This window comes from Phoenix dactylifera, chromosome 8, assembly GCF_051530095.1.
Source record: "Phoenix dactylifera cultivar Ajwa chromosome 8, Ajwa_hap1_PhDact_Kaust_v1.1, whole genome shotgun sequence".
Classification (NCBI taxonomy): Eukaryota; Viridiplantae; Streptophyta; class Magnoliopsida; order Arecales; family Arecaceae; genus Phoenix; species Phoenix dactylifera.
The window spans coordinates 28987537-29011962 of NC_143197.1; the positions used below are offsets into that span (position 1 = coordinate 28987537).

Sequence of the window (24426 nt, forward strand, 5' to 3'; positions counted from 1 at the left end):
TCTCTAATTGTCATAACTTCTCTAACTGCAAGGTGGATAATCTCATTTGCTTGTAAATAATAATATTAACCTTGAAGAAATTCTTTTTCAATAAGAAAATAATAATGGTAAATGAAAGATATGCCATGCTGGGCAAGCAGTGGTAGAAGGTTCAACACTCTTAGGGTGCATACACCTACTTAGGGTTTCCATTTATGCGGCAATCACTTTTTCCGACCTAGTTAAGTGTTGCATCCATGATGGATTAGGTGACTTATTAGTAATTTTGAGGCAAATGCTAGGAAAACTTGGCTCGAATTATGCGATTAACTACTAGCATTTTAGTGCATCATTTGTGAGCCATGTTAATATTTTATAATATTATAACCGATATGGAGCATTCATGTACATGCGCGCCAATTTACATAAGTAAACCATATGATGATGTAGCAATATCGAACTGGCTATGCATAAGATTGGTTGGTGCAGCTAGGAGCACAGCCAACCAAATGAAGCCGTTAGCACGTAGGATTGCACCTAAATATCCATTCACTTTTCCTTCGATGGGCCAACAATAACAAGATGCGACATATAAGAGTTTGATAAGGTGTTCGACGAGTTATGCATATGTACACAATTTAATAACATATCTGGTTACAAAGAGATGGCCAAGATGTAGATTCATCTATAATTGTGCTTGTTCCAGTATTTGTGTATCGATAGATGTGTTTTGTCTCAAAAAAGTTAAATAGCTTGTAAAAACCATATCTAAGATACATTGCTGCATATATATGTATGCATGTATGCATGCATGTATGTATGTATATCTCACAACTTACATGTTCGATCTTGCACGATGATCTAGCAATCCACAATTAGCTACCCATGGGGTTTGCATCCATGATCCATGTGATTTGCACTTGACACCCATGGACTTAGCACGCTGGTTCGTGCTCGTATATGGCTATACAAGGCATGTACTTTTTCTAATTAGATCTTCACACGTGAGAGGAACATGATTGACTATGATTAAAGACATAAAAATCAATTAAGACGTGCAATTGTGAAATGGTATTTAGAAACCATAATTTCTTAAGAATAAAACATAAAAGAGTCACAGTTAAGATGTCGATTTGTGAGAAGAGATTTTCAAAATCTTGATTTCTTCAAAGAATGCAAAAGGAGTTGGTTCGACTACCAATTTTTTAGGATTTGACCATTCAAATTCGGCAATGTTGGTTTCTTAAGTGTATGATCTTATAATGTATTTTGCTTTTCTTCAGAATCTAGGTTTCTCCTATTTTTTTTGAGAGATTTTGACAACTTGGGGGATCAGTTTTTCCCTTCTAAATCCATTCAATTTTTCTTAAACTTGGAAAATATTGTTAGTGATGTATGTGCAATACAACCTTGGAGGTCTAGCACTAGCTTTAGAGCTATCTAGTGGAAAACTAGACTATCTAAATAGAAAAATAAACCAAACTTAGAAGCAAAAAAAACAAGTTTAATCTTAAAACCTATGAGGCAAGGAAAACCAAGTAATTAAACCACCTCGGCATAACTGGTAGCTTAACTCCTTGCTACCAACAGAGTTATGTCATTGCTAAGGACTCCACATACTGATGCCTTCACTTGATGAGCAAGAACTCCACCAACCGGCCACATCATTAATTTTAAGAATCTTCCATGGCTTGGAAATCTACCATGTAAAGAAAAGTTTATAGCAATCATGAACTATATATGTCGAAGAGAATGCAAATTTCATTGAACAATGAAAAACTGGAGTGCATTGTGAGTAATAAGTTATGGGGTCCTTTGCAATGATAGTGACGAGCGGATCCCTATAGTTTAAGAAGAAGAAGAAAACAAGTTCTAAATTTACTAAGCTATCCTGGTCTATTTGAGCTTCTTGGAACAAAAACTGATCTGAGAGTGAATTAATTACCATCAGATCGGCTTGGATGACAATTATACTGCCATGAAATATAACATGTCCGGCTTGGATTCAGCATTTGGTTCTTTGATTGGTGACTTATCACCACTAGATATTTTCGAACAATTTTTTTTTCTACCATTGGATCAAGTGGCGTACTAGTTTCTCTAAAGGAAGGTATTTTAGAAGCTAGTTCGCCATAACACACTTCTAACAAATAACAAAGAGTATCCTTTTAACAGCAGACTCCTTGCCCTTAAATGTGTTCTGATGGCAAGTTTTTGCTATTAGATCATTTTTGGATCCTTTTGGTTCAAACCTAGGCCTGGGGTGGGTCAAACCTTTTGTGGTTTCAACTAATTTTGGGGTTCAACCTTCATATGTAGTATAAGACTAATAGTAGCAAGGTGAACTCATCTGGTATTAGTCTTGAGTTGATATTTTGACCTATAAAAATATGCGATGAGGGTATACTTGTGCATCTATCTGGCTTTTTTTACTTCAATTTGCCAAATGTTTCTCTTTCCTCTTTTTTCTTTGAATATTAGGAAATATTTATTTAAATTTCTCCTTGAGTAACAATATAAATTATGAAAAAGATGAAATTAGTATTTAGGCTACCAATTTATTATCTAAGTAATGTAAAGCTATATATTTTAGTCAACTAAAAGAGAATTTAAGTTGAACATAGATAAATTTGCTATGATTTTAGTAACAACCTTCCCTCCAACAAACCACTCGATGAGAATAAACTAAATATATATATCTAATTAAAGTCACTATACAAGTCAATCATTGGACATATGCCACATACCCTAACCTTGTGCAACACATGCAATGAGATCAATATTGTTCATATGTCATATTAAATGGTGTAATTAGATATGTTCGTCATATATTTATCCTATTTAGATACATTGTACTTCTCATGCGATGGAAGTATTGCTGCTTATAAAACTAGCCATGTGCATCTCATTCTTTCGGGCAAGATGATTCTAGTCATGCACATTTCACATGCTATTTGTTAGCATCATGATTATTATTATTATTTGACAACATTGCTAATATTCTAATTTAAATTATAATTTTGATTATTTCATTTAACTTCAGCTTAAAAAACTATTCTAAAAACAAGGCAAAGGTATTGGATTTGATTGATACAAGTAATCAAGAAGCTCACACGGATTTCTAAATCATTTTTTTGAAATAAATCACTAAATCATGATTAGATGATGCAAGAACGTTAGCTTGTCCTAATTGAATACCATGCTGTATTTTGTGTACCCCTTAAGTGGACTGGGTTTAGGCAACTCGGCATTAAAAATTGTTAGAGCTAATAACCGATATGAGAAATGGATAGTGTGCTGGAATTGCTCAGTCCTCCTGAGATTTTTCTGCATTAACGCGTCTTTATCATGATATCTTGTCCGATTACAAAAGAATGGTGCACAAATTATTTTTTCTCGCGAGTATCGACAATGCTTGTCCCTTTTTTTTTTTGGGGGGGGGGGGGGGGGTCACGAGAGTTGATGCAGCTCCTTGAAATAGCACCGAATCGACGAAAACTTCAACAAAGGTCAAATCTTTGACACGGCGAGAGACAGGGAGGGCGAGAAAAAGCATTCCAGAGGGAACCCGATCTACCGTACGATCTCCGAGAACCGCCTTGGTGCCGGGGAGAGTGGCCCTGAAGCGCACGGTGGACGACGCCACGAAGAGAGGAACCCTAGGAGTACCGCCACGACCTCGGCGAGAACGGAATGACGCATCCAAGTTCCTCGCCTTTGTTTATTTTCTTGCGTATCATCGAAAGGTTGCTTAAAAATTCGATCTTTGTGCAAATGGTGCTTGTTTGTTAGCGTAATCATCTACATTGGTCTCTTTCGGTTCATTTTTAGCGTGGCATTTAGTTCGTTTCTTCTTTGATACCCATTTCAGCTTCAAGTTAATTTTTAGTGATTGGCATGGCTCTGAATTATGTTTTTTTACCATGACTATTATATTGTTTTATAGAGGCTGTTGTATAAGTTTGGAGAAGCAGCGCTGGCATGCCATTTTTGATTTGGTGGTTCTTGTACTGTTGTTTATTGTTGAATGAAGTTAATTTTGGCTTATTGTTTAAGGTTGTTTTTTTTTAAAAAAAATGATTTAAAGTTTTCAGCTAGATTAGCAGTTACGTTTCATTTTGCTTAATAGATTTTGTTTTGTTTTTTGTTGTCCATGTTCTACAAGTTGACTGATTATACAGAGGAAAACTGCTAATTAGGGATGCGAATTCTCTAATCCATTTTTCATTCCAAACAACCTCGTGCATCTACTTTGGCCATATTCTTCTCTTCTACCTGGATTAATCCTACGATTAACCTAATTAATCCTAGAATGATTAATTAGGTTAGAAATATATTGATGTTTGAGGTTTGAGGCCAGAAGAACTGCCATCAAATTTTAGAATGATCTTATCTAGGTGGTTGCTCCAAAATCCACACTAGGATCTGGTTCTGATCCTGTCTTTGTTCCTAGTCGTTTCCAAAATTTCCAGTCTCATTTGTGAAACTATCTCTGCTGATAACTAGTGAGATTTCGTTTTTCGTTTTAGTTTTTGTAAGGGTCTGTGTGTATGCACGGCTTGGATGGAAAAGTATTGTAGAATTCTTGTGGTTGCCAAGAGTCTCGATATGGTGGTGATGCAATAGCATCATTGATATTGATTTCAGGATGATGGATTATAAAGTCACGGGGTGTTATATCCTATGAGAGACAACCTAAACTTATTGGATGTCCGAACCCACAGCCAGAGCACAGCATGGTTCATCCAAAATGGAACATCAAAGATTTTTGGCCTACCAAATCAATATGAACAACAAAATAAGTTTGTATTTGTTTAAGTTATCTTCAACCTGTTACAGATGATACCTGTCAGAATCCATGCAAAATGCATGGCTATGTGGTGGAACTAGATGCTGTTGTCCTCCTCATCATCATCCATGACTAAATACATTAAATGAAATGATGTCATCCTAAAGATATATAGTAACCTTGATTACATTCTAACATATATCTATATGTCCTACTTTTAAAACATTGATGCATGCAATCCCTATACACTCTATAATCATAATATCGACAACTTATGCCATTCAAGCCCAACAATTCCTCATACAGTTTCTTTCACCTATTGACAGGGCAAAACTGGCCCCAATTAGTAGATATGCTGGGGTTTGTTTGGCATGGTTGTTGGGCTGAGCATGCCAATATCTCCAGGACATCTAAGGACAAGTAATTAGATTTTCAAGTCTTTTTCTCGGAGTAAGTGGAACAACTGCCATGATTTGGCATCATTTCTTCAATTGAAGGGGCTTTCTTTTTTGGACGATTCATTATATACTTCATTTTTTTAAAATAAATATATAAAGTAAAAGAGAGCAATAAAAGATCCTGTTTGCAAATGGTTGTTTTGGTTAGTGTACTTCTTTTTTACTTATTGCCCATCCCTTGGGCATCACCTCAGAAAAAAAACAAAGTTAGATTGGACTTTGGAGCTGTTTTTCAAATGTCTTATGCATTGAATCAGCTATGTTTCAAAGCCATGCATCCTAAACATTTTAAGAAAACATTATTTTCTCAAAATAAGGTTAACATTCTTTTGAATCCTGGTATATTGGCATGAACTGTACTGTCATAACTGATAGTTTCGTTGTGGGCTCTCACAGAAGCCTGAAGATATTGATCATCAGAAGCTCGTAGCCTACACAATGTGCTTGCAGCAGGACAAAGACATTGAGTATCGGGAGATTGATTTCCAGTCTCTAGTCATAAGGTGCAAGGAACTTGGTATTGCCACATGAGAAGGCAGGCAGGTCATTTTCTCCCCCTTTTATGCTATCACTCTCAAAAAGAAAGAGTGAGTTGATGATTGCATGTCATGTTGTCTTTTATGGTCCTATACCGGCTGAGAAAAGGGTGCCATATGAGTTTATAAGCCTAGGACGATCCTCCATCCAATATCTTAAGCTTTTTGGGTTGTGAGTTTGGGACAAGTGGTATATTAGACCCAAGCCTAGTTTGCATCACAACCGTATTAGTCGTGTATGCCCCACACTGGATGTCCAAGCCATGTCCTTTCAGATCTTTAAGACTTAGCACCTTCCATTTTTGCTGCCATTTTTGGGAACAGTTATCCACACTGGATCATATGATAGATCACAGCACAAATAATTTGAAAATAAGGAAACCCTTCGTCTTTCCATCTCTATGGTTGTATGGAAGTTTTAGGGACTTGCCCCCTTAAACCCCCTTCTATGACAAGCATGTGGCTGGAACAGGGCTTGTCATGAATACGAGGATTTAGATGGGATGCTTCAATAAGGAAAGCATCTTTTGCTAGTATAGTAGGTCAATGGATGGTCAAGCCATGTCCTTCCAGAACTGTAAGACATAGCACCTCCCGTTTTTGCTGTCATTTTTTTGAGCATTTATCTTTTTCACATCAAAGTTAGACTTCATAATCTTATATTGAATATGTCATTTTATATGTTTTCTGAGTACGTGGATAGCCTATTCTATTATCAACACTCTTGCAATATTTAACATATGTTACGGAAGAAGATGTCTGTTATGGATCTATTTGCAGATGAGATCTTGATTGCTTTTGGTCTTCTGCATAGTCTTGGTTGGTGTTTGGTTCTCTTCATATTCCACTTCTTTTAACCAGCTAAATTCTAGTAAGTAACCATTCACCGACATGTAGTGATTATGCGCCATTAAAAAATTCTGACGGAAGTTACAGGATTTGTGCTTCAGCAAACCACACAATGAAGAAATAATATATCCATGTAATACTGACGTGATGACTGGAATCTATGTGTTTACTTGCTTTCTTCCACTCTTGAATTTTTGTGTTATTTGTAATGTCATATTAAAGCTAGAAGTTTTCCAAGAGTAAAATGGTATTAGAGAGATCTCTTCTTTCTTATTTGCCTGGTCTCACTAGAAGGTTTATCATCTCTGCTTCTTTGGATATTGTTTGATGGCTCTGTGACAGGAAATTACTTGTTTAGCTGCTTGAATTAGCTCAAAATTAAGTGTCTTTTCTTTCCTTCTGCATTTTCTGTTCTCATTTTACATATTATATTGTCTCTGACTCTCTGTGCTTGCCCTATGGACCTGTATTTGTTGTCTTCATTTATTTGATGCCTGTATTAAGGTTTATCATCTTCTTTCACTCACTTTGCTTGGTTTGCCTGACCTATACAGTCAAACCTTATCTTCATGCTCTGCTTTCAGAACACTCGCGGTGATCTTGCCAACAGCTGGTAAATATCTGTTAAGAGTTTTCTTAAATGCTGTTGTCGCTGACTACTGAGAGGAGATCATTCTGTTAAACTATAGAAGGTGTCATTCTGTTAAACTCTATAAGATGTTATTAGCTCATAGAACAATCAATCACCATTACTGACAATTCTGGCCCGTCATTTCATGGCTTTTTCCTAACAGCATCAATTGGTTAATGAATGCTTCTTTGCTATTTCCTTTCATTTAAGGATTACATGCCCCTTTTCAATATGAGCAAAGTCCTCCAAAATGAAAAGCTGTTCTTGTCTTTTCAGGCTATATCAAAATTTGCATCTTTCTGATGTCTTCTAATTCATCAAGGACTCCTTCCTTCCCAATGGTGGCTCTTGGCTTTTATAACACATGTCTAAACCATCTAAAATAGCTCTTATTCATGAATTTTTCAAGTGGTCCTACTCCCGATTTTTTCTAATTAAGGATATGTTATCAAAATGAACATTTAAAAGGGAATCCGGCTTCAAATGAGAAGTGTTATGAACAAATAAGTCTTCTTAAATAAAAAGCTCATCTATATGAAGATAACCTGAAAGATCTTTTAAATCAGGAAAAGGATGTTTACTTAATTTATGATTAGTGACTAGAGCAGGTAACCAACCAAGACTGGAAAACTGCAAACAATGCCCGTTTGAGATGGTTGTATTATCATTTTCAATTGAATTCTGTGTATTTGAGGGTTCTGGATCAACTGTTATCTGTGATATTTGGAGGGCTGATATAATTTACTCTGACAAGAATGCTTGTTATGGATCAATTATGTGGAAATCCAGAGGCTGAAACTATACCTTTTTTTCCCTGCTGTCAAGTGCATTGCATGCGCTGAATGCTTGTAACCTTAAAGAATTACTTCATAATTCTCTTTTTCTTTATTTTTATTTTCTATCAAAAGCTAGGTCACATCACTTAAAGGTATAAATAGCCTCCTAAAAGCAGATAAAGCAATGCCTAAGAGAGCACGAGGAAATTTCTTAGGGTATATTAGTGTTCTGACATCATGCAAGTAGCTTAATGAAAAGGTCTTTCATCAAACTTTCTTGAAGTTTCCTTATCCTCTCAGCTGTCACTCAACTGTCTATTCTTTTCATTTTTCTTTTTGTTCGTTTTCTCTATCCCCTTTCCCTTCCTGCCTTCCATTCTGTTCTTCCTTCAACCGGTAATGCATTTTCATCAATGGAAGTAATTGGTAAACGAGCAAGCTGGATTTGGGAGTTTTCAATGCACCTGCTCTTCCCAGAAGGAAATAAGAGTAAATCTATAATTGCTTTTGAGAATGTTTGGCCTCAAATGCTTCCGAATAAAAATCAATGGTATACTTATCAAAATCAAAATTCACACCGTTGATAATGATCTATGATGTTTAGATTGCTCGAAACAAGAAATCATATGTTTTAAAGGTTTTTTACCCTACATAATGGATAATTTAAAAGGTTTGGTATAATTTTTTATTTGATTTATAGTTTAGAAACATCTAATTAAGCTATATATGATCTATAAATATTTTAAGATTTCAAGATCGAAATCAAGAGTTTGGTTTTTCAAATTATATAGTCTACGATAGAATTTTGACCCTGGTTGATGCATGGATTTTTTAGGGCCAAATGCTTTTTCAAAAGTAACATGGATTTACTCTAGAAGATATTCGATAAATGTATACAAACTACTTTCTGATTAATATGCAATAGAGTAGAAGCTCATATTTGGGTGATCGGGGTCGTGAATCATACAATTTCAAAATGATACCCTATTTATGTGATCCGAGCTTCATCACCTTTTGTCCAACCTATGGCTGATGCCGATATTCTTTGTGGTTAACTCATATTTATATCGAGTAAACTGGTTCTAATACAAATACGTGCGTATCGTTCTGTCTTTTTTTTCTCCTTCACGGAAAGCATCATTTTTTTTCAGAAGTTTTTTGGTGTCAGCTTTGAACTAAATAATTAAGAATCTGTCGCTTTTTTTCAGAGAGAATCTGTCACCTTTTGCCTTAAAGCGGAAGTGGTTGCCATTAGATGCATGAACTGCACTGTCCCACAACCTGAATTCCTCGACTCTTGCTGCGATGGCACGCCTGATGTAATCCACAGACCCATCTCGGCATTCAAAACATTGAAGATTGCGTCCAGTAATTGGATTGTGAAGGCCCCACCATGATCGCGACTTCCGTGGAAAAAATAAAAACGAGTGGAAACGCAGATGCTGCTGCTTTTCTCTCGAGTTGTTGGTCGGTCTTTTGCTTAACAGTAGAGAACTGCTTCCTGTTAGTCTTGGAGGGGTCAGCACTCACTTTCTTCCTTGAAATTATTGATGAGCAGAGAGTTTGGGGCAATTCTCTAAGAAACAAAACTTATTTGATTTCTTTTTTTTTTTTTAAATTTTCATATTTGTTTGGGGTAACCAGTCTTACATGCATGTGTATATGACCAAGCCGCAAGCCGCAGCAGGGTGGTCATGCAGCTAGTAGTGTCTTAGCATTGTTCACCCATGAACATGTACAAATTTTTACGTATAAGTAGCTGCATACCAATCTCCAACTACTATAGTTTGGTTGCAAGGATGGCTATCTTTTTGAAGTGTCCCAAACCACTCATCTTTGACACCACACCAACATGCACCCACTCGAACCAAACCTCTTCTATCCATGTTACTATGCCAGCACTGGCTAAAACCTTAGATTCATTAGCACGCCTATCTCGAACTAGGCTCACCAATTGGTTTCAAAGGTGCATCCCATGAACCTTTTTAGCTGAGGTTTCTTGAGATTTGAGAATGAGGATGCACGCTAAGAGAAACTTCTTAACGAAATTGGGTTGGGGGGATTTGGTGCGAACATGAATGGTGAGGAGAGAGTCTGAAAAGACTATCATAAATTGAACCTGGTAGGCCATCTAAATGGCTTTTTGGTGGTGCACTGAAATGATAGAATCAGAAGCAAATTAAGCACTAACGGGATGGGGTGGAACCTTTCTTTCTAGTTGAAGGACAAGACAACGTCCTAGATCCACATGAAGGTTTTGGTGCTTTTCTTGAATCTGCCATCCGTGCTGCATTAGAACATACCTTTGTCTACCTGATGATTGCATCACACATGGCAGGTTTAAAGACTAAATAGAAACTTTCAAGCATGCGTGTGGAAGATAGCCTTGTTTGCACCAGAGGATTTTGGTAATGGCTCGTGGCTTTCGGATTCAATCTGGACACGGGACCTGTGCTTCAAATTTTAAGTCATTTACCTACGAAATATTTTTAACAAAGCCTTTTTCATCACCCAAAGAAATTTTTGAGCATACGAAGCTCCAATTAGTGAGCCCCTGCAGCAGGAGAGCAAATGATTGCTTCCCATCTTGAAGGATAATTTCCGTTGCAAATCATTGGCTATATCAATAAGTAGGGCTCAGGTGGACCTATCTGCTAGGATCCAACAAAAATCCTCTAACGCCAGTTGCAGGAAATCTCTACAGTCAGAATGTATGCTGGTGGCCTTGTAATTCATGCCTATATCCACAGTGCTATGACCTAGGTTTTACAAGAAAAAAGAGTCCTAGGTAAAATTTTTATTTTTATTTCCTTCAACCTTGTTATAGAAAATCTGCTACTAGCGTTACCCATATCCTAGACCAAGGCCCAATGTGAGAGTTGGACCAGATCCACGTTGTTTTTAGGTTTTTTTGCATGAATACCCTCATACATATTAGATTTTGCATGAATACCCTTCCAAAATTGATATTTGTATGTATTCCCTCGTAAAATACTTATTTCGCCATTCTACTCTTTTTTTTATTTTTCTTTTTGCATATGTACTCATACTATCTAACGATGTTAAAAAAATAACGGTTTCAAATTAAAATGACTAAAATATCCTTAATGGATGGACATACAAATAGATCGCGATAGAAAGAAAAGAAGATAAGAACAATAGCATAATTTTAAAATTTATTTTATTTTTAATTAATATAAATATGATTTTTCTTAATACCGTTGGAACAACTGTTATATTACGGACATTTGTACAATAACAGAGTTTTATGAAGGTATACATGCAAATATCAATTTTGGAAGGTTATTCATGCAAAATTCAATATTTAGAAGGGTGCTCATGTAAAAAAAACCTTTTTTTTTAATACTCTAGTTTAACTTTCGGTATTTTTCTGCTACAGTGCTTTCAGGATCATAGTTAGTTCTTGCGTGTGTCTCTGTACATGTATAGATATAAGAGAAGAATATCTTTGAACGATCCCAATGAGATCAAGAAAATTCCATACAAGCAGTTTATAACAACAAAACCAACTCCAGATGTACAGCAAAGTTAGCCCCTCTAAAAACATTATTGGCAACGGAGAAATCCAAAGTTGCAGAACGATAGAGGACATATGGAAGAAGGCTTTCATCATAGTTACTATATATAAAATGTTTTTTTGGCTCAAATAATGCTGGCCTGACACCTTAATATTCAACCGTATTTTATGCACAAAATTATTTTCTGCAGGTTGCATTATTCCTCTTACAATACATAAAACATGCATCTTGTAAGTACTTTTTTTTCACCATTTAGCCAAAATATAACATGTCCACTCACGAGCAAGATGTTAATTCCTTAAAAGGTTATGAAAATACATGTCAAATTTTAAAATTCATATAAAATGAGATACATAGGACAGGGTAGCTCGCCTGTGTATTAGAAGATGATTATAGGCAAAATTGAATCCGAAAATCTTTGCAAAAAGGAAAAAAAAAATAAAACAATAGAAAAGATTACTTCCTTTTAGCATTTTTTTGGTAGAACAGAAACATCGTACCATTCTGATACGAATACATCCTACAAAATCAAAAAATAAAACATTATAAATACTAATATTAATGTTGAAAAAAAAAACTTGTTAAGATAATAAAGCTCAAACATCTATAACGGCTTGAAAGAAGCCAAACTAATAAGAAAAACTTTAATTTTAGAATTGTCACCAACTCTGCTTATCTCTGTCTACAGGGTAACAAAAACAACTCTAAATAAAGTTACCCGGGGAACATTAGTACCTCTTATTCCATAAAAAGCCAAAAAAAAAATTGTAATTCTATACATACAACAGTAAACATACATACATACGTACATACTTGTTAAATTAATACTCACTGCCGGAATTAAAACCCCCGGCGAGCTAATTCGAATCGGTTTCGTCCCACGAGTCAATCGAAGAAACCCGGTCCGACGACCAACCCGACGAACACGAAACAGGAGTCTGCGGTTCACTAACCGACCCACACTTCAGACCCGGTCCGAGCTTCTCCCTCCAGAACTCCCAGTTTCCTTCCCCCTCGCGCCCGATCTCGACCTCGACCAACACCAACTCGCGGTTCAGCCGGTACACTTCGACCCAAACCACCATATTCCCGGTCCGATCCTCAACCGCCGCCCCGCCACCGCCGCCGCCCGGCTTCCCCTTCCTCCGCCGCACCACCAGCTCCTCCGCCCTGCCCACCTCCTCGACGCGGCCCAGAATCACCTCCGGCGGCTGGCCCGACACGAACCGCTCCCGATCCGCCGCCGCATCGAAGAGCCCGGAGAGGTCGAACCCGGTCGAAAAGGATATAATATCGAACGCGTTAAGCTCCCGCTCCTCCTCGCCGCCCTCCTCCGTCCACGCGGCCGGCAGCTGGCCCCTCTTTGAGATTCGCGCGTCGATGTCCTCGCGGAACCGCGTCATGGCCAAGAACCGGTCCTCCTCGAGCCCCGTCCGGAACCAGGGGTCGGCCACGATGCCCTCGACGGTGAGCCGGGTCTCGGGGTTCGTGTCCAGGAGGCGGCCGAGGAGTCGCCGGAGCTCCGGCGAGATCCACCGGGGGCATCGGAAATCGCCGCGGTAGATCTTGCGGTAGAGGTTCATCAAATTGGGATCGTTGAAGGGGAGATAGCCAGCGGCGAGGACGAAGAGGATGACGCCGCAGGACCAAATATCGACCTTGGCGCCGTCGTAGCCCCTCTTGGAGAGGATCTCCGGCGCGACGTATGCCGGCGTGCCGCAGAGGGTCTGGAAGAGGCGGTCGCCGTTGGCGGTGGAGACGACGGCGCTGAGGCCGAAATCGGAGACCTTAAGGTCGCCCTGGTCGTCGAGAAGGAGGTTCTCCGGCTTAAGGTCGCGGTGGAAGACGCCGCGGGCGTGGCAGAAGGCGACGGCGGAGACGAGCTGTTGGAAGAGGCGGCGGGCGGCGTCCTCGGGGAGACGGCCGTGCGCGGAGATGCGGGCGAAGAGCTCGCCTCCCTTGGCTAACTCGAGGACGAAGTAGATCTTGGTGCGGGAGGCGAGGACCTCGTAGAGCCGGACGATGTGCGGGTGACGGAGGCGGCGCATGGCGGCAATCTCACGGCGGACGTTGCCGGCGAGGCCGCCGCGGAGGACTTTATGCTTGCTGATGCACTTGATGGCTACGCTCTGGCCGGTGCCGGCAGTGCGGGCGTGGTAGACCCTGGCGAAGGCGCCACAGCCGAGAAGGCGGCCCACCTCGTACTTCCCGAAGAGGACCTTCGCAGCCGACGGAGGCGCTTCGCCGCCGCCGTCCGGCGGGACGCAGCCGCCGGAGACCGGCATCGGTGTGGCTGATTTCTGAACCTTTTCTTCTCTCTTTCTTCTTCTCTTCGCCGATTTCTGCTTCCAGTTCCTATTCTAAAGGAAAAGCGTCGATTGTTTTGGAAAAGAAAAAGTTCACTCCCTCTGGGTGCTGACGAATAGGAATTTTTTGCCAATTTAGGAGGGAAGTCCAACTGGATTTAGGTGGGAAGGGGCCGTGGAGATTTAAATATATGCGGGGGCACCGGTGTGTTGTTACCTACGGATTTTCTATCTTAAATGGTATCCATGGAATGAGACGGGAAAAATTGTGGGCTCGTCTTTCGAGCAAATGGATAAGGATGCAAGGAGCGCGGCAAACGGACGGACGAGTGAAGGGGTTGGAAAAACAATATATCTGGCCCACCCACGTGGCTTACCGGTGGCAAAGTTACAACGGTTGCGAGGCCTTAATTGGGTGTGCGTGGTTGAGAATAGAAAGAGACACAGGCAGGAAAAAAAAAAAAAAGAGAAACTGATCAGATCTGATTTTTTGAAGTTGAAAATTGAGATCAAGCTTAATTTATTCATCATTGCTTTAAGCTTGAAGAGAGCCAAATACGAGCTAAATGTATCAATTTGAAAATCATAAATTGAAATAGAAATCAATTTAAGCTTAATGTAATCAAAACTTATTGTCCAACCATCATTTGCAATTTGGTGGAAAATGATGGACAAAGATTGTTTTATTTAGCATGCATATCTATATCTGCAGATCAAGTTCATAGGCTGTGAGAGAGAGATTGAGAGAGGCAAAAGAAAATTATCGAAGATCATTTTTATCTTTGAAGTTAATCTTAAATTTTTGTTATCTCCCCAAGTATCAATACAAATTGAGGTATATATTTAAGTGGGGATAGCAGAGGATGGGGTTGGATTAAATTTGGGTCGGGTCAATAGGTCATGCAAGGATACCAATATAATAAATCTTGACCCATACTGGACTTGGCCTGATATTGGGTCGAGACCACTTGATCCATACTCGCTTACATATTATTTTGGGTCATCCATTTAACTCTAACCTAATTTATCATCAATTCCAATATTAACAGTATGCTAACCTATCAAGTCCAATATTTACAATTTTATCGATTAATTTCAAAATTAAAAAATAGTATTAAAAAAGATTAATTACTCAAAAGTTTTTTTTATCTAGGACTATGACTCTATCAATTCTAAGCTATTTCAATCCAAATAGAATTCTATTCTCATGACTCAAGTTGAGTATAAACTTTGACGCATATTTAACCCATTTGAAATTAAGATAAAATTTTTTGACCCTAATTGGATCCTAACTAAAAACTCTTGACACAAACTCGATCTAAACAAGATCAAGTCGAGTTGGGTTTTTTAAGTCAAATTAATTTTTGCCACCTCTATATTTAGGATAATTTTACAACATCTAATGCTTGAAGGTTGATTCTGATCAAGAATGCATTTCATAGAACTTTCACTTGTTACAAGTTCGTTTATGTTAGTAAAACCTTATTTTAGGTGGTCTAGCAAAAAAAACCTTATTTTAGGTAGAAAATTAAGGGAGAACATTTACCAAAAAATCCATTTAATCTTTATTAAATTGCAATTAACTGTAACATAGTTTCTATTACTCAAAATATTCTAGTTGTTTATTTTGTTCCTAGGTGATTTAGATATTTTACTTTACAATATGTTTCACGGGTGTATAGTCGAAGGTGATGTATTCTAGTATTTAGATGGTTTAGATTTATACAAAAGCATAGATTACATAAAACATCATAATTATGCAAGGTCATAGTCTGAAAGTCTTATTGGCCATTATAATGTTTAGCAAATCAATATGATGTTTAGACAATCAAATATTACTTTATGAACCGTCCTTTTAGGATAGATCAGATAAGTGAGGTTTTATCCATTTAAGTCAGAGGTTATCCCGCCAAACACCCAAAAGAGAATATAATAGTCTGATTCAAATAAGGCCAAATATTCAAATATTTCTATTTCCCCAAAATGATGGAATGGAATTATTTTATGGAATAGGAGAACCCATCTCTCTCAATTACAATTTTGTCCATTTCCGCTCTTTAAACATAGTAGGAAGAGAGAGTGCAATTCTATAGCTACGATAAAACTCAAATAATTGCAAAAATTAATGCACTCACCTATTTCTCCACCTCTCCTTCTGGATAATACCATAAGGGGGCGTTTGGTATGGGGTGATCGTCTCAGGATCAAGGATGATGTGGGTGGAGGTGATGAGATCACCGCGTTTGGTTGCACCACGGTGATCCTACATAACGGTGATCTTAAATTACCCCCACTCCTCAAATCACCCCCCAACTCGGTGATGGAATACCCATCTTTGAGGTCGGAAATTTAAGATCACCCTAGGGCAGTGATCTTGGGTTGAAAGTTAAAGACAAAAATATCCCTCAAGTTAGCAAAAAAATTGATATATCAATATACCATCAATATATTATATCAATGTTATATATATATAATATTATATTGATATTATATATTATATTAATAATATAAATTATATTATAATATAAATTATATTATAATATATTACTATTCATATTATTATGCTATTATTATTGAAGGATAATTTTAAATTATAGTAGAAATATATTATTATATTTTATATTTATATAATGAAAATATTTAATATATTACTATATTACTCCAATTTACCTTATTTTTCTAATCAAAATAATTATTTGTCTTAAAAAATCTATTATAAGTAAAAATAAAAATATTAATTCTATAATGAAAAATAACATATTTTTATAAGATTAATAATTTATAGGAGTAATAAATATATTTTTATAGAATATATTAATAATTAATATATTGATAAATATATTAATATTTTATTATTATATATTTTATATGATTAATAAATATATGATAAGAGCTACTAAAAGTAGAATATGTGACAAAATTATGGAGCTATTATAAAAATTAGCATATTGGTTTACATTTTTAATTCATGGAAATTAAAAACATATAAAAAATTCATCTATTATATATCAGGGGTATTTGTGGTATTATGTGGTCAGTAATTTTGGATCCCCGTACCATAGCAAACAAGTTACTCATGAATATCCGGAGATTTTTAATCACTGAACCATGGCCTACCAAACACATTGATCTTAGATCACTGGGAATCAAATCACCCTAGTATTCAGATCACCGTGGTGATCTTGTTGGGGTTACCAAACGCCCCCTAAAGTCATTTATTCGATGGAATAGACTATCCTGTCTATAGTAGGAGGATGACACTCCAAAAACCATCCCCTCTACGAAATGCAACTTTGATATATTATCCTGATCATATTAGTCATTTAATGACATAGAATGATTGGTAACAAAAAAAAGGCCACGTGCGAGCAAACGAGGTCGTCATTAACGACATCAACGGTCGATAAGCTCACCTCATTATCTGATAACAAGCGTACCGCACCGTCCGGCTCGTGTACCATACTTTTGATCCACGGTAGCTGATGCCTTCAATCTCGGTGGACTCCCAATATCCGCCGGCACTTGCTTTGTTCCGTGCTGGTATCCTGTTCCCATGATTGAGCTCGTTGGGTCCCCATGATTGGTGGTCCCTGCAAACGGACAAAATTGGAGGTGGATGGTCGTGATTATACTAGTTGGGCGGATGTCAATTCTTGATCACGAGGGTCAACGTGTCCACGGATGGCGGAAGAGGAACGGTTGTAGATGGGCAAACAGGGTTGGAGATCAGATGGCCCCCCACCATGTGATCAAGGGCATCTGTCTGAGGTCCTTGGCTTCAAGCAGTTGGCCTTTCTCAAAGATTCATACGATGGAGTCTTATCCGGAAGGGCAATGCAAGCCGGACGCCAGGCTTCCTGCCCTGAAAAAGAATCCTGTCTATGGTGTCAGGCAATAACTAAAACACACAACGAGAAAAAAAATAAAATATGAGCAATTCTAATTTCTAAAAAATAAATTATATATATATATATATATATATATATATATATATATATATATATAATATTTATAAGTTGGTGTGTGTAGATATGTATATATTTTAATATCAATATCAAAATTCTACCTTTTCTATGCCATCAAAGCTGTCATGCTATGTTGCAGTCGGAGGGAGATATATTTTTGATAAGTTCGAAGTAGAATTGAAGGCGGCATAGGAAAACATCACCTACATAAAGCTGGTTTTAGGTGCGGACAACATTTACCTGGAAAGAGATTTGGTTATGGTGATCGAGTGAATTTGAGGCCAGCATAACTGTGAAGACCGGCATCTACTACTTTGAGACATATGCGAGCTCGCAAGAGAGTTTGGTTTCTTCCGAACCTCTCATGTCTGAGTCACCTCCTATATTGTGCATCATTTAGGAAAGATTCTCTGAGAGAATCATAAGTCTGCTTATTTTTCTCTTCATCATATACTTTTTTCTGACTTCATTGATTGCACTCACGCCGGACTAATGTGAGTCTCCACTGCATGGCATGCTATGTTTACCTAGCCCATGCATCTGGCCTACATCTATTTATCCTTTGTCTAAACTGGCATAAATAGTTTATTGTAAATCTTCTACCTAGTCTAACCGCAAATCAACATTATTAGATCAAGTACAACGACGACACTAAATTCAAGACTACGACCGCTATTCCTAAATATTCCTCGTTTAGACAGGCCAGGCTCCACGGAGGGATGGCTCTTTGACGGCTCAAAAGTCAAAAGCTATGGCCTATGAACAGCCTCCAGAAGGCGGGCGACGGAGACGGGATCAGGGGCGACGGAGACGGTTGCGACCACACGAACCGACGGTTGAGGGGAATAGCGTGCCCCGCGGGATTAAATTAGTGTGATGGCTTGCCCTTGTCCATCAACAAAATGTTTTGGTCGATGCCCAGTTTTCATTTGCTAAGACGCTAACACGGAGATGTCACATTTGTTCTTGGGTCTTTGATGGAAGCCCTCCGTGTCTACATATGAAACTTTTCTAGGTGTTGGAATCATAAATTATGTTGGCCAAAAAAAATCTTAGAATGGATAATCTTTTGAATTTATTAAGGAAAAGATTTTGGATTTTACTTTGAGATATATATATATATATATATATATATATATATTTATTTATTTATTTTGTTTGGAATTGGTCTTGGAAGGGATTTTTTTGTACTTCTTTTCAAATCAGCTCTTCCTCTACTTGAGCTAATATCTGATTGTACATTCCTTGCCTTGTTCTCTTAACAATAGCTTTGGGTGGCTTTTGGCCGCCCCTTACATTAATTATATATATATATATATATATATATATATTACATAGACCTGCTGCCATATTCAATCCCAGACCTAAATTTGATCCATCTTTCATCTAGAACCTTAAATTGTAAAAGAAACATGACGACCAGTTTGATAACAAAGAAAGTCTTTGCTTAATCCTTTCAAAAAAACAAAAATAAATAAATAAAAGGAAATCTTTGTTTAATAAGAGAGAGAGAGGGACTCTCTTATGAGCTCAAGTTTTATTTTGTCTCTCTCTCTCTCTCTCCCAGAAGAAAAGTTTATCACCAAAAAAAGCCATGAGACAAATTAATGCATATTATTCTCCTTCTAACGCTTGGTAGCCTATGTTAGCAGGTTGTATCTTCCATACCTTCATACGAAAACATCATTGGATCATCCACCACATAAATCTCAAAGCATTCTAAACTCTGTCATCCATTTTGGCATACATCTCAAAGTGAATAGCTGATGATCTAATTGTGGATTTATGAGAAGAAAGATAAATCTTTCTTTTGTGTGAAAGATAGATCCAGTTCTATAATTTTACAAGTCAGGACTTGTGGTTGAGATGATGATGCCTATATTAGATGTGGAACGATAAATGTCGTGTCCTTGCATGCTACTTTTGACCACATACTTTTTGATTATGAAAATGACATAGATAAGCATCATGGATCATGCCCACGATTCGGACACATACCATAAGTAGAGAAGGATGATAATATGGTTCTATGGCCACTGTGCACCTAACACACTCCCAATCATGACTCTTCTAAAGGCTACAGTACAAACATTCTAGGCGGACCGCAAAAGAAAATGATGGTAATCTTTGGAGTTATTATATTTGAGAATTAAATTGGACGAATAATTTAAGCAGTACCATGAAGTTTTGGATCTAGATTCTCCTCTTGTATGGAGGAGGGATGCAGTTGCCCGTTGTTCTTTACAACCATAGATATGCCTTTTGAGTCCAATTATCAAAATATTCAACTAGGAAGGCAATTAGATAGAGTTCATCACGTTGACAGCATGTAATTGGGAATCAAAGACGGGTTACGTTAATAGGAAGTTTATAAAGGCATATGCATGGTAAAAAAAAAATTTCCCACCTCATTAGTATGTTATTATAGTTACAAGGCTAACAAGATCATTGGCTACATACCATACAATATTTTACATCAGTTGAAAATCTACAATTAGAAGTATTAGGAATGGTTAATCCGAAATGGAAGTGGGCAAAGTGGCATTATAGCTAGAAAGCAGGTTGGAGGGAGCACACTGGGTTACTTTAACCTCTGACATTTCGGTCATTTCTAAAAGGAAGGAGAACAATTGAAGTTGGAAGTATGCAAATACTCTACGAGGGTATCTTTTAAATAATTTATTTATGGAAGCTCCAAAGTGCTTGCTATGCATCCTAATGTTTAAGTTCTTCAAATTATTTTTTATATTTTCTTCCAATCATCCACCAAGAAGGAAACTTGTCTAGAATTTTTATGTTTTAGGATAACATTTCCCTTCAACTATTACACATACTTCTTTCTTAGTAAATCCGATGATTTAAATTACTTCAGAGAAGGAATCCAAAAAAAAAAGCGAAGATGTCCAAAGAGTCAATCCTATGTGATTTGCCACATATGATGCCACTCAATTGGCAGTATTGTTCGTTTTCTTACAAATATGCGAGATCTCAAAGGATAGTAACGACCGCAATAATATCCGACAATTCTAAAGAAGATGATGAAGCTGACTCTTCTCGGCCGGCAAATTCAAAAACCATCAGATGACCGTCATAGAATTATCTTTCAGATAGATCTGTAAAAATTGTAATGTATATACTGTCGGTTTACCCTCACACGCGTTGCGACGATCGCAGCGGAAAGACGCGCGCGGGGTCGTTCATCTCATGAACGTCCAGAGGAACGTAGATTTCAAAAAAATTCTGAGTTCTCTAACTCAGAAGATCATGAAATCTGAAGGAAAGGATTAAAATTAATTACTTGATTAATTTTCAGATCTACAATTAAAATTATAAAGATCAAATCTTTACCTTTGAGCGGGTAGATCTTCACCGCTATTTGATGATCGTGGAAATCAGGTTCGCTTGAAGCCGCACAAGTGTCCGGCCTCTACGGGTATCCACACGAAGATCTGGATTGATCGAGGTTGCGATCTCACCGGGGTGCTAGCTCCCTTGCAGAGATCCCTTTTGATGGTTGGAACATCTCTAAGCAATCAACTCTTGATTGTTTCCAAGAGGAGAAAGAAGGAGAAGGAAGAAACGCTTTCTTTTCTTTTCTTTACCATGGATGAAGAAGGAGGGAAGAGAGGAACACCTTCCTCTCTTTATTTTCTTCCATGTAGCTGACCAAGAGGAGGAAGAAGAAGCCATGCTTGCTGCCCCTATTTGTGCCTTGCGGATGGAAGAAGAAGAGGAGAGGAAAGGCGGCCGCCAAGCATCAAGAAAAGAACCCATAGTCCAAGTCTAGGGCTGCCCCCCCTTTTATAGCCTTGCCCTAAGCGTGGCTCTTCCTAAAACTAGGAGGAGCCACGCCCATCCGAGTCTCGCGTCCCGGACACCCGGGACGCGAGTCCCGGCCATCCGGGATGCGGATCCCGGGAGCATCCAAGGAACCCCTCCCTTCTAATCCTAATCAAATTAGGATTTAGATGGCTTTTGGTTCATTGAATCCTAATCTAAGTAGGACCCAATTAGTCTCCCTATTTGATTCACATGAATCCTAATCTAATTAGGAGTCATCTTTATCTATTGGACCAAACTTAATTAGAACTCTAAGAATCCTAATCTAATTAGGACTCATATAATTTTAGTCCTAAGCCAATTAGGACTTTAGCAATCCTACTCCAAGTAGGACTCTAATAATTTGAAGTCCTAATCTAATTAGAACTCTAGGTGTCCTACTCCAAGTAGGACTCTTGAACCTTATCATATAAGATCGAGCCCAATTAATTAAGTCCATTTGATTCAATCAAATTGCAATCCAATTACAATTAATTCCTTCTTCAACTCACTAACTCTTAGTGGGTTAAACTAATTATCAATCAAATTGACAATTACAAACTATTGTGATTCCAAATCACAATCCAACCATTAGATCGATCAGATCCTCTATTGTGTGTGACCCCATAGGTTCTTATTCTGTCTGGTAGTGAGATATGTTGTGATCCCTATCACAATATCATTGAAACTCCTTTCAATGGGTTGGAACAATTCCAACTCTTCTCATTCGGGTTCACTGATCATCAAGTGAATGCCTCTGAGTCTCACAATCCACCAGTGACACCTAGCAGCATGTAGTGGCAACCCAGCAGAGTAGAATAGATGAACCTCTAGGTGCAGTTAGCGTATGATACAGTCCCTCTATCGTGGATCCCAACAGGATGGAGGTCATGGATAACTCGTCAAACCCCATCATCTGTCATATGTAAAACTTATTCGACTCCAGTTCGAGATTGGAAAACTCTTTTTCCAAAAACTACCTTGGCCAAGGATTTACGAACTCAGTCTCATAAATCACATAGGATCTCTCCTAATCTATCAAGGTCGATAGATTCCATCTAGATGCACCCCTACTCCTGCAATGAACCTACTGCAGCCAATCTGCACCACAAGGACCCAAATGGATAGGGCCCATGTTTATGTGCTCGTCAAACTACAGCAACCTCACTGTGAATAGCCGAGGCATTGCAGGTCAAAGGACCAGTCATACAACTGCAGCATCAAGTAAGTCACTGACGAGTGGATAGACATCCAAGTGACTACTTGCTTTGGTCACGCTCAGTACCCTTGTTCTCTAACAAGCACTTACACAATCACTCCAGTGTCCATACACTGTGGACTCAAGACTCATCCATCTGACTAAGTGATCTGTGCACTAATCTCAGCGGATCGATCACCGTCCCTCGTGATGGATCCATCGATCAGGAGCAATTCAGGAATTAATCACCAATGACACATGCCTCAAATTCTCAACTCTTGAGAATATGCGTCATCATCTTATTAATTCCTTGGACGATTCATGGACGTATAAGAACATGAATGAAAACAATGCCCATCCTAATAAATTCATTATTAGGTCAAGTACAAATTTATGTCCCAAAACAAAATAATGCGTCAGCCAAATTGGCTTCTAGGGCATATTTCTAACAATCTCCCACTTGCACTAAAGCCAATCAGCCATAAATCTAAGCCCCATCTTCTCAAGATGTGCTTCAATTTTCTGCTGACTTAGCTTCTTAGTGAATGGGTCTACCACGTTGACTGTGGAGTCTACTCTCTATGCCTCTACTTATTTCTTTTCGAGATAGTCGCATATCAGGTTAAACTACCGCTCTATGTGCTTAGACTTCTGGTGAGACCTTGGCTCCTTAGCTAGTGCTATGGTGCCATTGTTATCGCAGTATAGTGTTATAGCATCGGATGACATTACACCTAATTCTGCAATAAACTTCTTAATCCAGAAGGTTTCCACTGCACCCTTAGAGGTGGCGATACATTCAGTTTTTAAGGTAGAATCTGTAATGATCGATTGTTTGGAACTCTTCCAAATTATCGAACACCATTGCACATATTCTAATGTAGACTTTCTATCATCAAATGTGTGTATCCTTCTACCTTTAACTCTGATCTTCTCCTAAAGACCAAGAACATGTCCTTAGTTCTTCTCAAGTACCTACGACTGTTCTTCACTGCTATCTAATGCTCGTTGCCTGGATTTGACTGATATATGCTCGTGACACTCACAGCATGTGCTATATCAGGTCATGTACATAGCATGGCATACATGAGGCTCCCTATAGCCAAAGCATAAGGGATCTTGCTCATCCGCTAAATCTCTTCAGATGTGTTGGGGCACATCTTCTTAGAGTGATTTATCCCATGCCTAAGGAGTAATAATCTCCTTTCAGAGGTTTCCATGCCGAACCTCTTCAGCACTCCCTCTATGTACATATTCTGTGATAGGACAAGCATCCTCTTAGATATATCTTTATAGACCTTAATTTCCAAAATATATGATACTTTCCCAAGGTCTTTCATAGATAATTTCTTAGACAACCATACCTTGACTTTAGTTAGCATGGGAATATCATTCCCAACAAGAAGGATATCATCCGCGTACAATACGAGAAATACAATAGCCCTTCCACTAACCTTCTTATAAACACATGGTTTCTCTTCATTCTTGATGAAATCAAACGATTTGATTACATCGTTGAATGAGTTTTCCAACTCTGAGATGCTTGCTTTAGTCCATAGATGAATATTTGCAGTTTACAGA

At 38.1% G+C, this 24426-nt stretch overlaps 1 protein-coding gene and 1 long non-coding RNA gene across 4 annotated transcripts; one reads left to right on the plus strand and one right to left on the minus strand.

The window, feature by feature from the left end:
• The first annotated feature begins 3436 nt into the window (after positions 1–3436).
• On the plus strand, positions 3437–9655 carry LOC148702805 (uncharacterized). Of its 3 annotated transcripts, none has more exons than XR_015968378.2 (3): positions 3437–3725; positions 5623–8568; positions 9227–9655. It is a non-coding gene; the product is annotated as an uncharacterized LOC148702805 (long non-coding RNA). The 3 variants fall into 3 exon arrangements; XR_015968379.2 differs by having other exon boundaries at positions 5623–8507; XR_015968377.2 differs by having other exon boundaries at positions 5623–9655.
• Positions 9656–12315: 2660 nt separating this feature from the next.
• On the minus strand, positions 12316–14105 carry LOC103721952 (CBL-interacting serine/threonine-protein kinase 14). The gene has a single exon (XM_008812346.6). It carries the CDS (start codon positions 13840–13842, stop codon positions 12415–12417), a length of 1428 nt encoding a protein of 475 aa, XP_008810568.2. The 5' UTR covers positions 13843–14105; the 3' UTR covers positions 12316–12414.
• Between the last annotated feature and the right edge of the window lie 10321 nt (positions 14106–24426).

Coding starts and splice junctions, on each gene's coding strand:
- LOC103721952 (XM_008812346.6), bottom strand. CDS start 13,842: ATGCCGGTCTCCGGCGGCTGCGTCCCGCCGGACGGCGGCGGCGAAGCG.